Source organism: Nannobrachium achirus (assembly GCF_963921795.1).
Source record: "Nannobrachium achirus genome assembly, chromosome: 8".
Taxonomy (NCBI): domain Eukaryota; kingdom Metazoa; phylum Chordata; class Actinopteri; order Myctophiformes; family Myctophidae; genus Nannobrachium; species Nannobrachium achirus.
Window position 1 is genome coordinate 20,738,679 of NC_137817.1, and position 24,959 is coordinate 20,763,637.

Below are 24,959 nucleotides of genomic sequence, written 5' to 3' on the forward strand. Positions count from 1 at the left end.
GAAACTTGGACAGAGAGAAGGAATATAGGAAAGACCTAGAAAAGGCTTCCGGAAATGTTGAAAATATGCACAGTTAGAGAACGGGCAGAAAAGGTATTAACTGAAGAAAGGGGACATTGGGGCAGCAAAGTGGAATTTCTCCTGGCTGTAGCTGGCAATGTTGTCGGCCTTGGCAATGTGTGGCGATTCCCATACCTCTGCTACAAAAATGGAGGAGGTAAGTCTGTTGAGTAACAACACATTTCCCAACAGTTTTTTAAAATGTTTAACCCTTCATGATTTATTCAAGATAGTGATGCTTTGCGTAATTCAGGTGCATTTCTGTTGCCATACCTGATATTCGTGGCAACGTGTGGCGTACCCCTGTTCCTCCTGGAGACCTCCATGGGCCAGTTCACCCAGGAGGGGGGTATCACTTGCTGGAGGAAGTTGTGTCCACTGGCTGAAGGTAATTCATAATGATAGCACCGATTTGTGAAATCTATCGAGAGATGAAAAGGGATTTGAGGGTGGCATTGGTGATGGTCAAGGCATAAAAGTGATGTTTTTGTCTTTATGTCACACTGGTTAGTATATCTTCAAAATCACTATATGTCACATTATGCTCGGTCTCATGCCAGAGGTGCTGGTCAATTAAGAAGTCTAAACCGCAATAGCAAAATTTTTAATTAGCATTAGCTGGCTCTTCCTCCATCATGACATCGAGTTTGCCGCTGGCCGCTGACAATTCATTCTTATGTCTTCCTATCTAGCCAAGCTGTATAAACCATGAAGAAATATGTTTTATATTTTTTAAAGAGATAAAAGAAATAATAATTAAAAAAATGAAAATTCGACTTCGGTGAACAATGTTGAATAGTGACTTTTATATTCGAATATTCGGTGAATACCCTACTTTAAATGGTTATTATTACATCTAGATGTAATTCTGTAGTATTGGAACTAATAGTTAAACCAAACTAAACGGAATTGTGAATGTACAGTAAATTGAATTCTAAATACAATATAAATACTAGTAAAACTGATATGTTAATGTTCCTCCAAAACTGAGCTATCGCCTGGTTTTGAGGTAAGGTAAACATTGACAACCCAGTAGCTACAGTATGGCCTCACTGACCTGAAGATGACATTCTTTGGTACACTTAAAACAAATTAATATTTAAACAAGTGTGTGTCACATGTTGGACACATAAGCGTGTTTGTTCTCTACTGTGTCCCGCAGATTTGTATTGCAATCAGTGCAAAACCAATGTGCAAAATAAACAAAACATTCCCATGTCAATACATTTACGTATGCATTTTCTGTTATGCCTTTTGTATAATTTAATGTGTTATATCTTATGGCCTAACTTCCAACACAATTTAGTGTATGTACAAACCCGACCAGTCAAAATGATTTACATTTTGCCCAACAGGTATAGGCTATGCAGGGCAGCTGATTCTTCTCTACAGCTGTATGTGTTATATTATTATTTTGGCCTGGGGGTTGTTCTACCTCATCTTATCCTTCAACTCCCAGATCCCTTGGGCTAGTTGTAACAACATCTGGAACACAGGTAAGACATTGTACCGTATACAAAAAATCACACCCGTGTGAAGTGGAGCTGTGTGTGTGTGTGTGTGTGTGTGTGTGTGTGTGTGTGTGTGTGTGTGTGTGTGTGTGTGTGTGTGTGTGTGTGTGTGTGTGGATCATGTGTACCGATTTTTGTGACATTTGAAGAAAATATGTAGGAAAAGGAGCAAAAAGTGTGTTTTGGAGAAAATTCAAGATGGCGGAAAATCTATCATGGCGCAAATGGGCGTGGCCTATATGGGGAGATGCGTCATGACCCAAGGAATCCAGGGAAAAAATATTTTTAATTTTCCGACCTACGGTTCAAGAGTTACAGGCCAAAACGTAAAGTGGGGTGTTATGGCGCCACCATGCGGCCAAATGACACAATTATTTTTTATTTAATCCTTGAAATCATTATGAACCTCCTCTCCAAGTCTTGAAACTCTAGCCCCTATGGTTTGCGAGAGACAAATAATTGAATGTGAGTTTTTGCGATTCCCATTATAAGTCAATGGGGAAAATTAATTCACTAATAAATTAATATCAATTAAACTATAGAACCTTTCTCTTAGAAAAGTAATAGCCCACGATTCCCGAGTAAGCCGGTCGATTTGACATATGGCGCGAGTGTGTGGTGGCAAAACTGTGGGACTAGTGGCGTGCCGAAGTTTAGGAAGTTCAGGCTACATACACACAGACACACACACACACAGACACACACACACACACAGACCCACACGGCCACGTATAGGGAGCCTGTGCTTCACACAGCTCCAAAAATAAGGAATTGAAAACATCCCACAGTATAATTATTTGACCTTACATAGATCCATTTTCTACACAAACTGAGGTTACACATATAACATTTGACATACATCTGAAAGTATATTTGAAAGCCTATCTGATCAGATAGTCTACATCCCTTTCCATTCTATGCCATGCTGTTAAAGTATCCATAAACTAGAATCTATTCATGGTTGTTCAGCACCAGCCCATGCTTTATAACCAGAAAAGGACAATTCAGGGCCCATAATAATCTTGTGATTTGTGAGAGCATGTCATAGGCTAATAAGTAGAATGGTTACACACCATTAAATGAAGGTAATTATTACTGACATAAAATAACACTTTGATTTAACACACATTCAACCATAGAACTGTTCAAATCCTGTAGTGTCTGTGTTTAACACATTAATCAAATATCTTTGAATCCTCTTGAAAACATGATTGAATGTCACTTTCATGAAAAGTGCATTATAAATCAAATAATGTAAATGATTATTAATACTATTATCATCATTGTTATGATAATCAAGTTAAATATGTTCTCTCTACTCCATCAGATAATTGTGTAAACTTCTCATCACAAAATGGTTTCAACAAATGGGCTAACCAGACCAACACCACCTCTGCTGCCACAGAATTCTGGGAGTATGTTTATCTATCATATAATTAGAGAAGTCAGTAGGTCAGTCAGTAGGTCACACAATGCATTTCCACGTCTATCTATTCACTCGCTTCAGCAACTGATCCGAACTTTCACATGGCATTGGCCTTGAATATTCAGTTATCACTTATCACACAGTCATAATGTATCAGCCATTTCAGCCTAGGGTGACCATACGTCCTCTTTTGCCCGGACATGTCCTCTTTTAGGGGGCTGTCCGGCCTGTCCGGGGGGGTTTTATAGATTCCTTCAAATGTCCGGGGTTTCGCGCATATCAGCGTTAAATCATGGGCATTTACAATGCACGTTCAGTGGTTCGTTTGTAAACACAGCGTGAAAGACGGATTTCCACCCCTTAACCCCGGAACGTGTATTATTCATACTACTCTGCTGTCTCCGCTGCGATCCCTCCCTCCCTCCCTCGTTCAGATGCGTCGCTGTTCAGACCAGACTCAGAGCAGAGCTCGGCAGCTTGCGCTGCGCAGAGCCGATTCAGCCGAACGATAGCACTGCAAACGCAATTAATGCTGGTTTACACTGATGAAATGCACGACAAGTGCCAGTGTTTTCGTCTTGGTGACCAAATGAGAAGCAGAACGTTCACTCTGCAGTCTGCATTAAAAGCTGGCACTTCTGTGTCCATTCCATCACAACTAAAGGTATTTAGACACTGCAAAGTACAAGACAGTCTGTGCGAGGTGAGAGCTCTTCTGCTAACTAAATTGACAGAATATGTTTTTGTTGTAGGCTACAACCTTGTAAAGCTGAAGATACGGTGGTTTGAAGAAACCACCGTATATTTTATTTAGTTTCTTTGTAATACAAAGCTGAACGTTCATACAGGAGTCAAGAGCACTTTAAATCAGTGGATCTGTAAAGGGTCAATTTGGAACCCCCTCAAAAATAAATACATAACTAATAATATTAGTGGTATAGGGCAGTGGTTCTCAACCTGTGGGTCGGGACCCAGGGGGGGTCTCCAAATTATTTTGAGGGGTCCCCAGATGATTAACTTGATGTGCAACATTGTTTTCTCACTCAACAGTATGAGTACCTCTAAAATGGCAAATTAAACAAATATTAGAGGCAGAAATTGTGAAAATAGCCGATCTACCAAGCATGTAGATCTGCTATTTTCTCAATAGAATAGAATTATACAAAATGTAATGCCTCAACTGTAGTGTTTGTGCTCGTAAGGGTGGAGGGGTCTCTTGTTTAAATATGATTATTTTGGGCTAATATATATGTGTGCGTGCGTGCGAACGTGCGTGCGTGCGTGCGTGTGGTATGCCGGGTAGAGTGTCCTCTTTTTGGGGATTCAGAATATGGTCACCCTATTTCAGCCAGACACTTTGCATTACTTTTTTTGTACAATCTATCTTTCGGTCCAGGCGACGAGTGCTGGCTATCTCAGGAGGTATCGAAGAGGTGGGCAGCATCAGATGGGAGATTTTGTTATGCCTCATTGCTATGTGGATAATCTGCTACTTTTGTATTTGGAAAGGAGTCAGGTCAACTGGAAAGGTATTTGTGCACAAATACAATATTGATAAAGTCATTCTACCGCTGTAGTATTCACCATTCAAATATAGAATGACAACCTTTTGTAGATGCAATAACATAACAACCCATAATTTCCAGGTGGTGTATTTCACCGCTACCTTCCCCTATGCAATGTTACTGATTCTTCTGATCCGTGGACTGACTCTACCAGGGGCTCTACAAGGCATTGTGTACTACCTCCTTCCCGAACCCTCACATCTCACCAACCCACAGGTATAGGCAGATTAGGATCTAATACAATAAATTCAAACATTATAGGCTGAACTAGGTCCCTGAGAGGTTAACTGGATGAATGCAACCCTCATTGCTACCATTTCTACTTTTGTCAGGTGTGGATGGAAGCTGTTTCCCAGATCTTCTTCTCTTACAGTGTAGGGGTGGGTTCCTTAACTGTCCTAGGGAGCTACAACATGTACAACAACAACTGCTACAGGCGAGTCTGTTCAAAATGGATTGTGTGAAGTTGCGTTGGTTACCATGAGTATGGGTGGCTGTGAGCTAAACAGGGGCTTTTAAGCCGTGACATCATTTTGTAGTCAGACCTCCAAGCAGATTTATCATCAATATCTGTCCCTCGCTATTTCAACAGATCCGAGACAAAAATAACGACTAAAGTATAATTCTACCACTTTCCTTTCAACAACAAAGAGAAGAAAAGTTAGTAAATAGTAAAAATAGTAAAACGATTCACTGGCGCTGGGGCCTTTTGGCCCCAAAAGTTCTCCTCTGCCTACAAAATGATGTCAGACTTAACAGCCCCTATAGGCCTATACAGGTCCATAATAATTATGTCTATGTCTACTGTGCTAATGACCATATGTAAGATATTCAGAATAAAGATGTTTTGAATTATCGTGAGGCCAAATCCGAAGCTAAAGACTATGGTTCTCATTATGTTTTGCAGAGACTGCCTATATCTGTGTTTGCTGAACAGCGCCACTAGCATAGTAGCTGGGTTTGCTGTCTTCTCAGTGCTGGGATTCATGGCTCATGAGCAGGGTGTTCCTATTGATGAAGTGGCAGAGTCAGGTAGTACTGCAAGTCACAATGTCTTATTATGTCTAGGTAAATATCGCTGTTGTTGGGCAGAAACCTTGTATGTCCAAAATTCACTTTTTTTTTCTTTTTAAATTAATGCCATACTTCAGAGTGTTGCATAATTATGGTGAAAATAGCAGATGTGAAGCATTGTGTGCTTGTAGATCGGCTATCTTCACTACTTACAAATATTTTAAAGATGATAATAAAAAAGGAACGGTTTTGGACAAGGTTTTCACTCGACAGCAACGATATATAAAGATGTATTCCATTCTGTGAGTTGGTTAGATTATGTTTTAGGGGTTATATACCAGCTGACCATACAGTACATTTTAAGTGCCACTGTGCTCTGAATTGGCGCTGCCAGCAAACATGGAAGAAACTATGCTGCCAAAGATGACAGTTGCTGATGATTTGGTAGGATTCACATCTGAAGAGACACGGGCAGCCCTGTTGCATCAGGCCTGTCATTGTGCAATGACAAATGGTAATGATCTACACACACTGCAGTGCTATGTTTCTGTTTTCAGGTCCAGGTCTGGCCTTCATTGCATACCCTCAGGCAATAGCCATGATGCCCCTACCTCAGCTATGGGCTGTTTGTTTCTTTTTAATGATCATTCTCTTGGGTCTGGATACACAGGTGATATACAGTATAAATGGAAGAACATATTGAACATATTTTGGCTATTAATGGTGAAATATATAAACCATGGCATAGAAGGACCATGTCAACCCAGCACCCAGCACCCTTCAAATATTCATAACTTCCACTTAAATTTGGTGCATGTGAGGCAAACCCAATATCAAATAAGTGGGTGTTTGGGTTTGTCCATTCTAAAGCCTGATGATGCAATGTCTTGTATCTGCTATTCTTGGTGCGCATAACAGTAGACTATAAATCAGGCATTAAAGTATACAAGTATACCCATTTCATAGTCATTACAGTGATTCACTCTCATTCTCATTGTGTTATTTGTATTATTTTTTATTTTAGTTTGTTGCAATGGAGGTGGTGATGACATCCATTACAGATATGTTTCCCACAGTGCTGCGTAGGACAGGGCGACGGGAGATCTTCCTTCTCATATTCTGCGTTTTCTGCTTCTTTTCCCAGCTTCTCATGGTCACTGAGGTCGGTATTTCTTTTTCTCCCCTTCTTCTTATGCATAAAGGCCATTCTGCATATAAAATGTGCTCAAAGGTGGGATAGAGGTACATAGCAACATTAAAAGCTTGCACCGTGGGTGACCACAAATTCTTCCCAAAGGTCCGAAATACTGACACCAAAAGAATGAAAACTATAGCTCAGATTCTCAGCTACACCCTGGGAATGTAATTTTTAAATATTTGGTTAGGTTCAGGTGTTCCCTATTTTTTTAACACCAAACATAACAGAAAACTAGAAAGATGTGGTTGCCGTGACACAAGTCACAAGGTATCTGCTGGGAAATTATGATATATATATTATATATTGTGAATTTGTGATGTCAAGACAGTGAAGCATGACCAAAAGCTTCACTTGTCTGCTGTCCAACCCGTACTTGTATGGCAAACACACTTTGTTGCCAATTGCAATCATACCTCACATATCTTGCCACCAGGGGGGGATGTATGTGTTCCAGCTATTTGACTACTATGCCTGCAATGGAGCCTGCCTTCTCTTTCTTGCTGTGTTTGAGTCCCTGGCTTTGGGCTGGATATTTGGTGGGTATTCTATTTTAGATATAATACAAAGTCATTCACAAGAAATAGCAGTGTCCAAACATTTCAACAGCCAACCTCTGTCCATAACCCTGTACCAAATTCTGAATTAGGAGCAGATCGTATGTGTGGCATCATACATGACATGACGGGCGTGCGCCCCAATCCCTTTTTCAAACTCTGCTGGCTCTATCTCACCCCCTTGGTCTCACTGGTGAGTTGAAGCAACATTATCTGAGCAGTGGTTCACAATTGTGGTCCTGCTGACAAAGACTTTATCCACATTCAGATAATTGCATGTCCTGTCTCAGAATAGTTCCAGAGTAAATGGCTTGAATGAAAACCAATATCCTGCTCTTGTTTTTAATAATGTCAGTCCTGCTTGGAAATTCTCCATAGCCATAGTTTAAGCCACAAAACGAAGCAATCTAAAACAATTCACAACCTTTGAATTCAAATTCAAAAGTAAAGTCAGACAAGACAACTATCTTTTTTGTTTCCTTTCTCCCCTCAGGTCTGTTTCATATGTTCCTTGGTGGAGTACCAGCCCCTAACTTTCAACCGTTGGTATATCTATCCAGTATGGGCCTATATTTTGGGATGGCTGTTTGCGCTCTCCTCCATTGTACTTATACCAGGGTGGGCACTGATGAAACTTGCCACTGTGCCGGGGACCCTCTGCCAGGTGAGAGTATACAATGTGGTAACATTTTGGAATTATGAACTTGAGAGATACTGGGGCTCTCTTAACAGGGTTCTTTAGGTGTAAATCTGGTACTTGGTATATTGAGCTGTTCTAATAATATTGGACAGCTATGTTAATAATTACAAACCGACATGTCTCCCTATAAGATGGAAATCAGAGCATGATTTGAATGTTGTATTCTTTTAGCTACAGTGATGTCATCATGTCCTAGTACATGCAAATATAGGGTAAAGGAATCTATGTCACACGTGTGTTGGAGGTGCAAACAAAGAAAACAAAGGTGCTTCTTCATTTTTCATAAAATGATGGATGTTGCAGGTCTCTACACTACAATAGGCTACACCGTTTGGCACTAGAACAGAAAAAGATATCACTGTGGGCCATGCTGATACCTGTGTTGTTTGCATCTTAAAGGCAGATAGGGCCACAACCCCTAATACTCATATGTTTGCCCCAAACATGCTGGTGCTGCTCCATTTTCAGTGAATAATGGAACACTCCTTGAATAACACGAACACAGTAGTATTGATTTTACTGAAATGTATGTCAGCACTTTTTTTTAAATTTGAGAATAGATCACTTTTGTGGTATAAGAAAATGCATAAATAGCCTCAATGGTACCTAGTTAATAGATGAAGGACGTGAAACTATCATTTCATGAGGCTATCGTGATTTGATTGATTCAAGATGGGGATTTCTAACCAGTGTAGAAGCCTACACACCACTGAACAGCTCCTTGCCTTCGGCATAAAATATGCAGACAGTATCAAAGGAATCTTCCCAGACTTTGGATGCAGTCCAGATTTGCATTAGCCAGACTTTGCAATCTGTTTGTAGATATTATAGAGTGGATTTTCCCTTTAGTTTACACTTAAATCAGGCATGTTTGACTACAACTCACAGTATAATTGGTACTACTGCTGACCAGTGACCAAAGCATAATAATGCGAATTGTTTGATTTTTGTGGAAGCCACATGGATTCCATTGATTTCAGTAAGCCTGCAGTCTCTCGAGGAAAGATTAATATTATACGAACAGTCCATGCCTTTATTGCCTTATTAGCCACATAATATTTCGGCAAACCCTAGCTGGCTCATTTATTCAGGTAAGTTTGTTCATGTTTTAATGACTTTGTAATTAATGTAAATTCCCCAAATGTGGAATTTCATGGAATAAAGGGTAATGTAATTATTTATCTCTACTCATTAGCGCCTCCATTTGTTATGTGAGCCAGCCGACCTGCTGACCCAGAAGACAAGTGCTCTGCTACACCACATGACCTCAGAAGCAGAGATGGAAGCGAGAGATGGAAAGGGATAAGCTACTGAAGGTCTTGTGATTCCTGTGTGTCGCTGTGCCATTTGCCAAAGCAATTTCCATGTATTAACTGCATAATGGCAGTAAGGTGATTCTGATGAAAGGGTTAACTTAGAAGCCATGCAGTACTTCCTTTGGGTGTAAAAGAACATTTGATGTTATGAGGTTATATTTGATTTACCACCCTCTTTTTGAGCAGAGAATTTGCCAGTCATGTAATGTTATTTAACTATGAGCAACTGATTGTCATCTGTTCGGCTGACAATCAAGAAATTCATCAATTCATTTGAAAACTCATGCACAACTTTATTAGGAGAAGTTTTCCTTCAAATCCATAATTGTCAGGGCTTATTATAAGAAGGTTTTATCATATAATAAAGGGAGCGTACATTCAGTACAGAGAAAACTGTAGACATGTTATTAGGTGACAAGCCCTGACTGGAACCCTCTGATGATTCAGGAACTGGACTGTGTGAACTGAATATACAGCACCTGTATGACTTCAAATAATGCCGCTACAATGTGATTTACTACAACCCATAAAATGCTATCTTTTGTGCATGATATGCATTTCGTTTGTGTGTAATTTGTGCGCACATTATATACACTTCATGGACCGCAGGGAATCAGCGTACAATTTGCAGTCTTGGAAACGGCTACATCCAAGGATGTGGCCAATTGAGGGTGCGGTTGGGGTAAGCAGTGAGAGAGCAGGGGAGGGTGTGTGTGTGTGTGTGTGTGTGTGTGTGTGTGTGTGTGTGTGTGTGTGTGTGTGCTCATATATGGAGATCCCTGATGTCATCAATATCATCCCAGCTCAGCAGAAGGATATAGCTGACCTGTTCTGACTTCACAATGATGTTGAAAATTAATTCCGTCCTTGTCCCTTTTATGCCCATATATGGGAATCCCTGATGTCATCAATATTAAGCCCATGTGCGTCACAGTGCATGACACCTCGTCCCAGCTCATCCATATTTGGGAAAATATGGCCCCATTTTGTCCAACTTAAACAACCAACCGCAATGCGAGTCACACTTGCAAATTAATTCTGTCCTTGTACCTTTTATGCCCATATAGTATATGGAGATTCCTGATATCTGGGAATGCCCATATATGAACATATTGTGTCAGTCTCATGTGGTCTATGACATCAAACATCTATGATGTCAGACGTCAGTCATCTCCATATTTGGGAAAATATGGCCACATTTTGTCCAACTTAAAAGAACCAACCAGGTCTGTGCATTGTTTTGGTCAAATTTGATCCCATTAATAGTCTTTAAAAGACAAAGAAGCGGTTGCACACACTGTAGCCAAAGTGCCAAAATGTATTTTAGGATGCAGAGGGAAAGTTGATCCCACCATGCCAAAGCGCCAGTGCTCGCCCAGCAGTCTGCTGGGCGAGCTGTGTGCACACGCCCATGTGCGCAACCTCGCCCTTTAGGGCGAGGTCGCTTCTCGTCCTTAGGGCGTCTTATAGGTGTATACTGAAGACAATTTGGGAATGAATTAAGCAAAATGAGGTAGCAAATGTATAATATGTGCAATGTGCATGAGTAGGCATTTCTGGGGCTCAATGTAGTAAATCGTGCCTTCAATAAAACAAAGTTTCCATTGAGTGGGCTACTATTTGTGGTGGACAGGAAACATATTCAACAGTGGGGGAGGGGGGGGGGGGGAGGAGAAGGAAGCGATTTTATTTGCTTATCAGCTTTTTGATGGAAAACGGTCTACTATTTGTAAAATAGAAACGGGAGAAAAGGCAACTAGGCTTCAACCCTACACCAGTGATTCTGGAGGCATGTAGACATTTTCTATCACAAACCAAGAGATAGGAAATACATGCACAACCACTATATAAACAATTTTATTATTTAGAAATGTGCATTGTTGACCATGGTGCCTAAAAGATGTAGAGCACAAGAACATTAGAAAAAGAGAAAACAAATCATGAACATACATATGCACAAAACCAACCAAACATACATACACCTACAGTATACTATCCTTAAACATATTGTAATCTTTTAAACTTACAGTACCAACTGGTTCATCTACAGATAAAACAGATGATGTCAATAACACCACCAATTTGAGGCTCTGTATAAATAACACAAAACCATTAAGTTCAACTTGTACAACAATGCTTCCAAGAGGAAATACAGGGGGAAAACAGTCAAAACAGTAAATCAAATTGTTTCCATTCCCATGAGATGCTTATGCACTTGGTAGCTTCACAGAGCAACAGCTTTGATTTAATTTAAGTGTGATTATATTTCATGTAACCAATGTGCCTAGGTTGTGGAAAAGGATTTTTTTTTAAGGCTCAGCTGAAAAGCATTTGGACGGTGGCCTTGGCTGAAATACAGTGTTTGTTTAAAAGGTCGTCTCTGCGTCATTACGCACATGATCTTTACCATTTCCTTTGCCCTAGTGCCAAACCTCTTGGAGCCAGACCAACCACAACTTCCACAGTATTGATCGGTGCCCTTATAGCTCACACAAAGAAAAGAAAAAAAAAACTTTCTCAGTTTGGGAGTGCTAGTCACAGAGTAGGATACTAGAAACTAGAAAGTGCAAAGTCTCTGAAATAGGACACATCATACATCTTTGTTCTGTCCACAACAACTGTCTGACAAGACAGTTATGAGCACCCACAGTTCAACAGCAAAAGAGGATGCAATGAGATATCTCAGAAGAGTCACTGAGAATGCCTCTGTATCTCTTGATAAGTTCTCATAATCTTCGTAGGAGCTTACGAGTGCTTTCCTGAGTCCTCTCTACGTAGACTGGAATGGTGGTATCAAATGACACGTGGGGATAGGTTACACTGGACTGCTGCTTAGAAATCAGCATCTACACTTCCAACCCTTTAGTCCCATCAGGTAGAGTGACTGACCGACTGCAATGGGAGTAGAGTTCTTAACGGGTCCGCCAGAAACCTGAGACCCTACCCAAGACCCAAGCCTTTCCAGGTCCAAGATCTTGACTTGTGTCACGTGTATGGGTCAGACCTATTATAATTGCAGAGGGTCTCCAGTAAGCAAATCTTAAATTGATATACCCGTATGGTCCCGCAAGGCCCAATCAACTTTGATCTTCCGTTTTAAAATTAGACATATTTAATTATTTCTGTAAAATGATTTCTATAAACAAAAGGTGCATTTAAACATAACAAAGTATGTCTTTTTGGAATTACATTGGCAGTACATCAGTGGTTACATCATAGTGTGTTTGCTATAGGTGATGATTTTTGTGCATGCTGGCCCTAGATCTCTTTCTGTGTCTGGTCCGGTCAGATAGGGCCTGGACCCATCAGGGTCCATTAGGTCATGAGTCTGATTATCCTCGGTCAGTTTCAGAACACGTCTCTGTTTTTTTCTTTTTTTAATAAGATAAAAAAGTAATGTAATAAATAAAAGATAATGCATATGAGGTTTGGGTAACAAAGCATTCTTGTTTGCATACCATTTCGTAACTAACTTCGGTAGCTTGCAGTCATAACAAACGAAAAAGATAAAAAAAAAAAAACTTGAAATAGAAACCGAAGCCATAAATAGCATTTGTTTTCAGCTTCATCAGCCTGCATAGAAACTTTTGGTGATCCATAGGAAAACTGATCTCCATAACCACCAATAAAGAATTTAAATCAAGCATACTAACACAATAATTTTCACCACTAAAGGGTTTTCTGGTTAGGTACTGTTGTGGCCTTAGGTATTTATTCCTTTAACAGGCACTAACAAACATCCCCACCAGTTGAACTGTCAGGTGGCACAATGGTGACTTTCTCTGATTGCTCCTTGTTGACCTTGTGCTTCTCACCTTGCTCTGAGTGAGACATAGACTTGCTGCCATTGACTGAGCTATGCTCCTGCACAGGACACGTCTGTTTCAAGTTCAACAGTGGAGTGTGAAGTGGGAGGGAGGGAGCATTTTGATTCTGAGCTGCAAATGCAAAGTTGGTGTCTCCCACAGCACCAGAATCGCTATCTGAATCTCCTGAATGTGGGTCGGGGGAGTTCTGCTCACTGTGCAGGTTTGTTAGGCCGGGGTAGCTGCCGGATTGTGCCATAGCCTTATGGACCTTCTCCCAGGCTTCATCACCATCCAGGCCGCTGTTGGGATTATTCGCAGCCTGGCACAGTAGCCTGGTGTGCTGGCGCAGCTGGGCAATCTCATGCTCTGTGGCTTTACTCTGCCGGAGAAGCTCTCGAGTGCGCATGGTAATATCCAACAGGCCCGACTGGCTGAGGACTTCAATGGTGTTGAGGAAGCGGCGATGATGGGAATTTAAGAGGCTGTTCCATAATCCATAACCCTTCCTTGCTGCTATGATGGAAGACGAGTGGCTGTGCCTGGGCGATTGGGAGTCCAGGCTGGAAGAAACTGTGGTAGGACAGCTATCACTGACTGAGACTGAACATGTACCTGGCACCTCAGAATAAGACGTTACAGAATCAGGCTCTGTGAGGTGTTTCTCAAGTAGGCCCTTTAGGGTAGACACATTATGTATCTGATCTTCGGTGCACACCCTCTTGCTCTGGCTCTGGGAGTCCTGGCTTGCCTTATCCGGTGGCTTTTTGGCAGGGTGTGGAGCAATACGAGGATAAGAGTTGAGGATGGGCAGATAGGTACCATTGCTTTTCCTTCCTGTGCCATTGTTTTTCCGTGTCTGGGGTTTATGAAGTCCATCAGAGACAGGCAAGTTTGGGGTTGTGCTTGGTTGTTGGAGTAGGATCACGTGGGGTGCAGTATTGGCACTGGTATTACCTCCACCATCCCCCCAGATCAGCTTAGTCTGAATGTGATGACCTCCATCCTGGATTATCTCCGGCTAGAGGAAGAAAGAAAGAAATAGAGAGTGGTGTAAAAGGTAATGATGGTAAAAGAAGGAGGCAAGAAAGAGGAGCCAAACCAAAAGACGGTAAGGAGGGATCATACTACAATATATTTGAAGCATTTAGCCTATGGCAGGGGTCTTCAAAGTTTTCAGGCCAAGGACCCCTTAGTTGAGAGAGAGATGAAGCAGGGACCCCCACAACATTGTCATTGATTGCATATGGTTTCATTGTTTGACAGCGCAAACGTCAGTGTATTTTGGATTCATGTCAATTTGTTTTCAGATATTTAACCACAAGTAAACTTGACCTTTCACTCTGTACTTAGTCTGCTCTTTTTCCCCTCAACACGAAACCTCTTTGCTGAAAATAGACGATCACAAGCTCACGCGTTGTGAGCTTGTAGATCTGCTATTTTTGGCTGAAGTTCTCAGAATATGGATGCTAGGGTTCAAGTGGTTAATATAAAAAAGAAAGAAGAAAAGAAAGAAACTATGACACAAAAGATTTGGAGGACCCCCTGTAGTAACTCTGAGGACCCCTTAGGGTCCCGAACCCGCCGTTGAAGACCCCTGGCCTATGGGATCCAGAGTGACTTACAACAAGTGTTATGGAAGGATATGCCTCAGTACACCAAGATTACAAGCAAGCAGGGGTCAAAGATAGTAATCTAAAAATGATCTGTTGATATGTGGATAACTTGTCTTGAAAGAAAAACTAAAGAGATGACAACTGAATTCATTTTATAGCTATAAATAGAGGAATAGTTATAAATACGGTAGCTCAAAGTCTCAAGCATTTGCAAAATGTAACCCACAGAGTATCACCTTCGCATATGAAAACAATTACTGCTCTCCTCCCTAGAGATTTGGACTTGGCCAGGGTAATGAAAAACACAACCCTGTGCTCTGTCACATTTGGATGCGAAAATGTCAACATTCCTTCTAAATGTTCTAACAGCTTCAAAGTGTTTCAATGGTCCGTTCCAAGCTTTGGATTATATTTTTGGTCACACCATACATATACAGTAGGTAACATAGTTACGTGTTACATACTACATAATACTGTATATTACGTATTCAAACAGTGTAAATCACGAAATGTTCTCATTTTTATCATAAGAGCGAGCTTACCAACATCAAATACAAGCTCGATAATAATCTACGTGCTCAAACAATGTTAATCACTAATATTCAAATGTGTTATTATTAATTACAACTCAACTCAACATTTAATCGCAAGATAGACATGGACAACCAAGCATTATTGTAGGAAGCAAATACACCACTTCTGTAGGATACAGCATCAAATTTTATAGCATTTCATTTTAATTACACAAGAAAACATGCCAAAAGTTGTATAGTCTTTCCTTGGAAAAACCCTGTATCACTGCATTTCCTTTGTGTTTGAAAATAATAATAATTGCTACCGTCTGGTCGCAAGTTACTATGAAAAGCTCCACCGGCCGTCTGTCACGTCACATCACGTCAAATACAAGCTAGACAATAATCTACGTGCTGAAACAATGCTCAAATGTGTTATCATTAATTACAACTCAACTCAACATTTAATCGCAAGATAGAATACTTTTTTATTTTTATATCAAATATCAACATAAAAACTAAAATATAATCTTGTGATTACATCTTGTTGACTGATAGTTTCTGACATACAAAAGAGAACATTACGTGATTTACATTGTTTGAATATGTAATATATAAACTATGTAACTATTTAATGTATATCCAGACAAGTATATGTATGAAAAGGCCTTTAGTATCCATTGTATGTTTCCTAGCAAGAATGGGCTCATTATTATAGGGGCATGCCTAGTGGCAGAGATCTTTCTAGCACTTCTTTTTTTTAGAGACTAGGAGAGCAGCTCATTTAACTAATTTGGTTTACAGCCCATCTCTATTCTAATCTTTACATTCTTAAAAACTGCCCCTCTATACATTATCGTACCTGCTTGACCACCATGCTCTTCAGGATGTAGATGGGTCTGGCCTCCCTGCTCCCTGGCATCAGGATAGAAGTGGCCTTCTCAGCCCTGTCTTGGCCCAGTCCTTGGCTCTGTCCTGGCTGTGGAGCTTGTCCGTGGCCACTGGCCTTGGGTTGGCTCACACTGTTGCGCTGGTCCTCAACATCTGCCTGCTGCCAGTCCGAGCCATTGTCTGGAGAGGAGGAACAACAGGACATTTGTTTTCAAATTTGTTTTCTTGGACCAAGGCACATCAAAGGCTTAATCACATAAGACATAGTTCATCACAATTTCTTGTGATGAATCACAATTTTCTGTGATGAACACTTCCTGGTTGGCTAAATGTTATCCAGAACATTAACAAGTAAGCTGGACTAGAACTATAATGTGTTGCTTACACTAATCAGCAATTACCACACACAGTATAGCACTACAGTCAAGTGATACAGTGCTTTTTCAATCCTTTCCTGCTCTCTCCCACTGAGTGGATGATTCACTTATGATTGAGGGGATAATACAGTCAATCAAAAAAAGCATGAAAGTATACAATTCTCCACACATTATTAGAGACAAATCTAGAGATACTATGATGATCTAGGTCAAGTATGTGGATAAAATGTTAGAAAGGTAAATAAAAGAAGGCCTATAATTGTAACTTTGCACACAACTGGCTCTGACCATTTTGCTGTGTAGTTGTTGTGCCCCTACTCTTTTAGCCAGTAAAGTGGTAGTGGTACAGTCATTGCTCAGGTGTATGAATACGAAAATAAAGCATCATGAATGCTCCGCTCTGGATAAAGATCTAAAATGCATATTACAAGTGCACTTTTTTTCTCCAAACCTGTCAAATGAAATAATCGAAATAATTATACATTTCAGATGGGTCAGCATGTAGAGAGAGAGAGAGGACAGATTGAGGGGACACATCATGTGAGACAAGAAAGATACAGCATGCATGGTCAGATTTTAACCTGTTTCCTCGCACTCACAAGGAGGTCTACAACAGCAGAATACACATTTAGATAAGAGAAAAGAAAACTGTCATTCACCAGAGTAACCAGAATCTTTCTCTGAACTGCAGCGGGAGCCCCGTCCACTGGAGTCATATGTGTCTTCACGTAAGGCCAGCAAAGCAGCGCTGTTGCTCTTGTCCTTAGCATTCTTGCTTGATGTGCACAGGTCTTCTTTAGGCATACTGCGGCCTATTGGGACATGGCATATTTCATACAATTATATAACATCTAATCTGGCCAGACAATTCCAGAAGATTATGTGAGTGCCCCCGTAAATGTTATATCCACAGAATTTGTCTTCTAAATAACGAAGAGAAATTTTGTATTGTGTAGTTTTGTTCAAACTACAGTGAGCTCCACGAGTACTCGGACAGTACATTGTCACTTGGCCCATGCATACTGTAGGATCTATATGAGATTGTAAGGGGCAATTGGCACTTTGGCAGTGTAAGATGCATTCACATTAGACATATGCAAGTAAATCACAAAAGATGATTATTCAATAAGTTATTTTGCTATAGCTAAATGTCCAAATGACCTGATTCTAGAGCAAAGATAAGAGGGCAAACATTAAGTCAGCTATTTAGAAACTATTCTTCTCAGACACATAGCCTACATACAGCTGGCAAGCCAGCCAAGGAATGCCCACAAACCATCACAGACATGGCTGACATGGGGGACAACCAAGCATTATTGTAGCAACCAAATACACCACTTCTGTAGGATACAGCATCACATTTTATAGCATTTCATTTTAATTACACAAGAAAACATGCCAAAAGTTGTATAGTCTTTCCTTGAAAAACCCTGTATCACTGCATTTCCTTTGTTCTTGAAAATAATAATAAGTTACTATGAAAAGCTCCACCGGCTGTCTGTCCACCTGTCACGTCATGTCACGTCAAACTTTTGCCCATACTCTTATCTCTGCCACCTTTGGCCCTATTGATGCCAAACTTTGCACACACACCCCTTGATGGCAAATCACAACCTCGACTTCTCACATGGCCCTCTTCTAGCGCCACCATCATGGCCCTCCTACAGATTTTGGCCTAAAATCACGCAAAACGGTACACAGTATCTCTTAAGGCATGTCATCAACTTGGATATGTCCCATTTCCCATATTCCCTCCTGATTGGCTACGATTGGCTTCTAAAGTTTGTGTATGCGATGTTATGGTCGCTTATCTCCGCTTATTAGGGAGTCTTACTGGTAATAATGAATCCTTTGTGTTTGTTTCTTACTGTAGTGTGGAAAACCTGCACGTTTCAATATGGAAGGTTGTTGATATTTTGTTATTAAGACTTGAGTTGACAATAGAAAACAAACACAACAACAAGGAAATGTGCAAGGGGGGGGGGGGGGGGGGGGGTAGATACAAACAGCTCCCCAGTCACATTCCTATTTACTTCATTATGTAACCAAAAATATGACATCATATCATCACCAGACAGTAAGTTGGCGATACTACAAGGAAATCAAATGTGTGGTGGTGCATACAAATATTTTCCCGGTTACATAATTTCTATTTAGGTAATAATGTAACCAGTCATATCATATGACTAAGGTGCCATCCAATCATCGTGGTAGTGATTTGATGACTCCAGATAGTTCCCCATCATGTCCCATTAGCCTCCCATATACCATGCCTGTCAAAAATATATGAACTACTTAATGAGCCCTATTTTCCAAAAATATTAAACAATTTTCACAATTTCTTATCTGCTGCATGTAGCCTGTAGTGGCGTATTCAGGAATTACATTTTGGGGTGGCGAAATCTGGCAGGTGTGGGCCGGGGAAATTGTTATTTCACGGCAGTTCCGTTGATTCCCAAATGAGTCTCCTGGATTTTGGCCCTATCTCCTGGATTGGCATTTCTCCTGAATTTCTCCTAGATAAGTGCCGGATCCCGGGCGTTAACATTTATTTAGCAGCAACATTTGGCACATGTGGTCCTTCAGAACACTGATAGTCAATCTATCAATTTGGAATGATCAATCTGAATAACTGGCATATTACAAATATATATTTTTATTGTTAACAAAATTCTATGACACCATGTATGTGTGTGTATATAGCTTGTCTATTGTGTGTCACTGTCACTATGGCTATGAAGCACCACATCAGAAAAAAATACAAGAAATTGAACAAAAACATGAAAATATAAAGTAAAGAAAAATGCTGTAGCCAAAAATAGTCTCTCACTGCACACAAGCTAGTCGCAAGTGTTTTTTTTTTTTTTTTTTTGGACATCTGACAGATAGCCCATGACACTTTTTATTTACAGACATGCTAAAAAAACACAAACCACAACGATAGAGTGAAAAATGATAATGCCCTGGCCATTGGCCTCTCTACATATTTGTGGCCAACTGAAATTCTCACACATTCATTCTCACGCACATTTTCTCACACACCACAGGACAGGACTCCTCCTTTCTTCCTTCGCCTCTCAATGGCCGACACGAGTTCACGTCAGGACACAAACCAACATATAGGCGGGCTACAACAACAACAACTATTGAAGGAGCGAGCCAACAAAACTGACTGACCGGAAAATGTATACAAACAAAACCTTACTGTTTGTTTGTTTGATTGATTGATTGAAGACTTTATTAGAAGTTTGCATAGGAAAAGGTACAGTTTCATGACGGTACAGTTCACTGGTACAAGGTCTACTAAAAGGAGATCCATGAAAAGACTAAGCTTATTTCCACTGGAAACCATTGAAGTATCTCATATAACATTGAATGACAGACAAATAGAACACAGTACTATGCAGTAGATATGTAAAGAAAAACAAAAAAGCAACACATTAGCACAATAAATTCATACCGGGATTAGGGATTACATGAGCATTCAGAGCAGCATATATATTTAGAGCCCCTTTTCCATTGACATGGCCCAACACCACTCCACACCGCCCACTTGTGCCAGGTTTTCCACTACAAGGACCTGGGTAGAATGGTGTTAAAGTGGTACTAAAAAGTATCCAATAGTAGATCTGAGCTAGGCCAAACAGGGCCAAACACTTCATAATCACTCAATGACTTTTCATTTAGACCACCATTATATAGGCCCCCCAGGAATCCGCGGAGAAAAATTCCTGATTCCGCGGAGGACAATCCTGATTCTGCGGAATTCTGTGGTGAACAATTCTTGATTCCGCGGACATTAATAAACAACCTAAAATGACCAGTTATCAAGCTAAAAATGATATAGTTCTAATAATCAAGTAAAACCCTTCATGAAATAGCTACAATTAATTGTAATTAGTGGTTAGAATAATCAAATAATCATTTTTGAGAATAAAAATCTAATATTAAATCTATTATTTTTTTAATTGTTATTGTTTTTAATAATTACTTTCTGTTGCAAAGACTATATTGTCATGCAAATTAACCAATGCCCATAGTAACCACATTTTAGAGGATAGCCTACCTACTACCTAGTATGGGTGTAATATTTATTTATTCTCTTCTGCATTATTGTTATTGCCAGGACCATTATAGAGGCAGAGAGGAACTATAGTTCAGGACACAGTTTCTGTCAGGAACGAATGTGGGACCGGACCAATACAGCGTCAGTGCAACTAGCAGGAGGGAAGCTAAGCTATTCCCCAGGCTCTGTATGAAGTGGCCACTTGCCAGACCATGTACACATTGTTTTATAATAGTAGTAATGACTACTCCCGCCGCTCTGCTGCCACTCGCGACCGCTATTCCGCGGACGTCAGAAAAGTCCGCGAACGGCCGAGAAATCCGCGGGTGGTCGCGAATTCCGCGAAAAATTCTGCGATCGCGGAATCGCGGATTCCTGGGGGGACTAATTATATAGTTGTAATACATGGTAACAGATTCTATTGAGTTATAACCACTATTATAATAATCTATTATGTTGTATCACAGTATACTTCATAGTGTATTATAATTAGGATTGTTGTAATACATTTAAACAATTTATATTGTATTATAATCACATTTAAAAGTGTCAATTTGTATCTTACTGATAGGGGTAGGTCTACTTTTGTGTAATATTCTTACGTGGTGTGGTGTGGTGTGGTGTGGTGTGGAGTGGAGTGGTATAGTGTCGTGTAGCGTGGTGTTAGAGCTGCAGTCGAAAAGGGGCTATAGAGTATAGAGGCGGCTTTTCATTGGCGGAGTGGCAGCAGCAGCAGAGTGCATTTCAGGTCATCCATACCGCGCAGACGTAGAGCAGACAGCGCCAGCGGGGGTTATTGCGGGACACGCTGCGTCTCTTCACTGTCCCGGGCTGATCCCTCTCTCTCTCTCTCTCTCTCTCTCTCTCTCTCTCTCTCTCTCTCTCTCTCTCTCTCTCTCTCCATCACTCAATTCAATTCAGTTCTCTCTCTCTCTCCCTCACATCTCACATACGCACGCACCAACGAACGAACCTGCAAGAACCGTCCGCCGTAGCTGTTGTTATAACCATGTTGTAAGGCAACACAACAAAGCTGCCAAAATGGCAGTTCACCCTCCTCCCCCCGTCCCTCTGCCCTTCCCCCACCGAGCAGACAGTCAGCTAAAAAACATTACAGGCGTCGGCCTTGAATTCCCGGATTCTCTCACTGTCACACATCTGACTGACTGAGCCTATCAACACAATGAGTCAGAGTGCTAACAAACAACTCACCAAAAAGTCAGATATTTGGTCTAAACTTAATATTACGCGGCTGAAATTAAGACACTCGTGCAGTTTTGATGATTAAACAAGGTCTTCTTTATTATCGTAAACAAATAGGTGGGAGTGCCATGACAAAGGCAGAATGATAGCCAAATTGCTGTGGTTGTCACAGACACTGTGCCACTGACTGAGCCAGATATTATGTAACCATATTAAACACACAACTTCCAAGTCCAGCCTTTATAATGTCACACTTCTCTCACTTTGCTCGCAAACAACACAGTACAACATCAACACAACATCAACTGCAATGTCATAATAATAATAGGCTAATGGACATTTCGTCGGTAGAAATGAATTAACGGTCGCTATAAGAATGTAAAAACAACGTGCAAGTTCTCTAAAAGTGGAGGCGTGAACTAATAAGCTAAATTGAAAGCAAACGGCAGTTCATCCCAACAGACTGTTAAATTATTTTGTACTCTATTAGAAAGACACATGATGAATAAGCGTAAACTTACCCCCAAGTGTAAAAGCTCAAACCTAAGAGAATATTTCCAAGGACCGGTCGCTGGACCACTCTGGCAGCCTCTGGGACAACAGACATCTGATCGGGGTTAAACAAGGACAAGTTGAAGGGCCGCCTAGGGTGAGTCGCTATTATCTCTCTCCAGAGACCTGTGTCAAGCCCAGCTCTATGGTGTCAAGCAGCAGCCCATAGAGTTGTATGCTAATCTGAGTCCCCAGAAATATGTGCGCCTGCATCAAGCTGTGGCGTCAACATAGAGAGGGCGTCAAGCATGGGTGTCAAGTCTTACGAACCTAAAACATTTTACTTCCGGTTAACGATTTCAAAAGAAAGGTAATCTTTGACAAATTTAGTGTGTTTTTAACCCATTAAGCATTAAAGGACAACTTTGTTTTTTTTTTACAACAAATGGTTCATATTTTAGATAGTCATTAGAGAAAAGAAAAGATGAGTGTTAAAATGTTTTCATTTACTTCTTTCTATCGTTTTAGTGATTTTGATTTGCATGCCCTTGCATGCAAGAGGCTAGTAAATATGTATTTTTAGACACAATGCCAGTAAGACTCCCTAATCGGGAGATAAGCGACCGCAGCGTGATTTTAGGGCAAAATGTGTAGGAGCAGTGTCCAAAAATGTGTTAAAAAAAATCGGACAGATGGTGGCGCTATATGGGACAGATCAATGTTGATGACATGAGTGTAGACATACTGTGTAGCGATTTGCGTGATTTTAGGGCAAAATCTGTAGGAGCAGTGTCCAAAAATGTGTTTTGCAAGAATCAGCATCATGGTGTGAGAATTGATGAGGTATCTAGCTTTTTATATCTGTGGTTGGCCCGGTCGCAGCCAAACTGTGCACACACACTTTTCTGCCTCACATTTTTCACTAGCGCCACCATGAGGCCAATTTTTGCTAAATACATTTTTGGTCAGTACTCCTACAGATTTTGTTCAAACATCACGCAAATCGGTAGACAGTAGCCCATCTCTACGGTCATGTGATCAACAAGAATCTGTCCAATTTACAATATTCCATCCTGATTGCCTTGCTTGGCTTCCAAAGTTTGCAGGATTGCTCCGTTTTGAACAAAATGCCTCAAATCATGAACACAGTGTGCAATTTTGATGAAATTGTGCATGCACATTCCCACTAGGCAGAGGTCTAATAGGTCTAATATTTCATATTCTATTCTGAGATTCCTGATTGGCTGACATTGGATTCCAAAGTTTGCAAGATTGGTCAGTTTTGAACAAAATGCCTCAAATCCTGAACACAGCCTGTGATTTGTGTGAAATTTTGCACACACATTCTCACTGGGTCAAGGAACAAATGCCACCATTGGCGTTTTCACATTGGCCTATTATAGCGCCACCAGGAGGCAACAATAACCTACCTGACCTGGTGGAGACCTGTGCTCAGAAGAGCTAGCACTACTTCTAGTTTTCTATGAAATACACACCCGAAGATGTCTTGAATTCATGGATCTTTATTATCATTTTTGGACGCATTCCTATGCCAATAATTTGATTACCAGCCGCGTTTCTGGAACATAAAATATAGTACTAGGCTATTCCTAGATGAATTTTGTTGTAATCTCTTACTTAGCTAACATTTCAGTGTCACCACTACTCTGAAGCCAGGGTAGGCCTATACCTCTTTAATTTAATTTTCTGTTTTCCCAAGATGCAGAGACAATTTATTACCTTTTTTTCTTTCTCATTGCGTTCAACCACTGATTTCTCCTTGTGATAGACAGTGCTTAGTGCTGCAGTATGTTGTCAGCCAACAGAAACAAATTGCAATCACAAGCTGATTTAATATCATTAACTCAGCTAATAAATTAATCTAACAAAGCAGTGGACCTAAGATTCTCCCTTGAGGGACCCCACATTTGAGTGCTAGAGGTGAGGACATGGTGCAATTTATGCACCATATTGTTCTCTGCCATCTAAGTAAGACCTCACCCACTGAACTGGTTTTCTTTATTATAAACAAAAAAGGTGGATAGTGTTAACAAAGACAGATCTTTTCAACGGTCAGTTGTCGTCACACGGTGCCGATATTATGTTACAGTTATCACATGAGCACAACCTTTTTTAAAAGGGCTTTGTGTTAGGCTCAATTATCACAAGACACTTTAGTAAGTAGGCTAACTATGACACTCAGGCTTGGTTCTGGAGCTTACATAACGGCTTCATTGACAAAACATTCTCTCCATGAGATAACTGTTACATAGTATCCGTGTCAGTTTCATACGTTTCATAGCAATCTGGGAACCCATTTGGTAATGCCTCTGGGGGAACCACCTCAGTCTAAATTGTATCCTTATTGAATAAAATGCATTCTATTTAATAAAGAGGTGGAGAGACCCTGGTTACTGAACAAAGATTCTATAGAGATTGCTATAGATCAGGTTTATTTTTGATTACCCCCCCACCCCCCCAAAAAAAAAAAAATACAAACACTTTGCTTATACTGTAAGCAACACCATCAAAATAAGGGAAAACTAGAAGTAGTGCTCTTCCGAGCACAGGTCTCCGCCAGGTCAGTGACTTGCAAGTGATAACAGTTAGGACATTGCCAGATGAAAGAAAGGAACAACTAAAAGCATGTCT

At 40.5% G+C, this 24,959-nt stretch overlaps 2 protein-coding genes across 2 annotated transcripts; one reads left to right on the forward strand and one right to left on the reverse strand.

The window, feature by feature from the left end:
• Positions 1–108: 108 nt before the first annotated feature.
• On the forward strand, positions 109–12,145 carry LOC308289977 (sodium- and chloride-dependent GABA transporter 2-like; the record flags this gene model as incomplete). The annotated part of the gene is made up of 14 exons (XM_080731756.1): positions 109–217; positions 314–448; positions 1,416–1,556; positions 2,899–2,986; positions 4,394–4,526; positions 4,644–4,778; positions 4,895–4,998; positions 5,470–5,594; positions 6,134–6,246; positions 6,601–6,738; positions 7,208–7,310; positions 7,421–7,521; positions 7,822–7,992; positions 12,086–12,145. Exons 2-14 carry the CDS (start codon positions 385–387, stop codon positions 12,143–12,145), a joined length of 1,476 nt encoding a protein of 491 aa, XP_080587882.1. The 5' UTR covers positions 109–217; positions 314–384.
• On the reverse strand, positions 11,186–22,527 carry LOC308289334 (CLOCK-interacting pacemaker). Its single transcript, XM_080731019.1, has 4 exons — positions 22,337–22,527; positions 17,206–17,358; positions 16,141–16,349; positions 11,186–14,171 (listed from the first exon to the last, which is right to left on the reverse strand). Exons 2-4 carry the CDS (start codon positions 17,348–17,350, stop codon positions 13,074–13,076), a joined length of 1,452 nt encoding a protein of 483 aa, XP_080587145.1. The 5' UTR covers positions 17,351–17,358; positions 22,337–22,527; the 3' UTR covers positions 11,186–13,073.
• Positions 22,528–24,959: the final 2,432 nt, after the last annotated feature.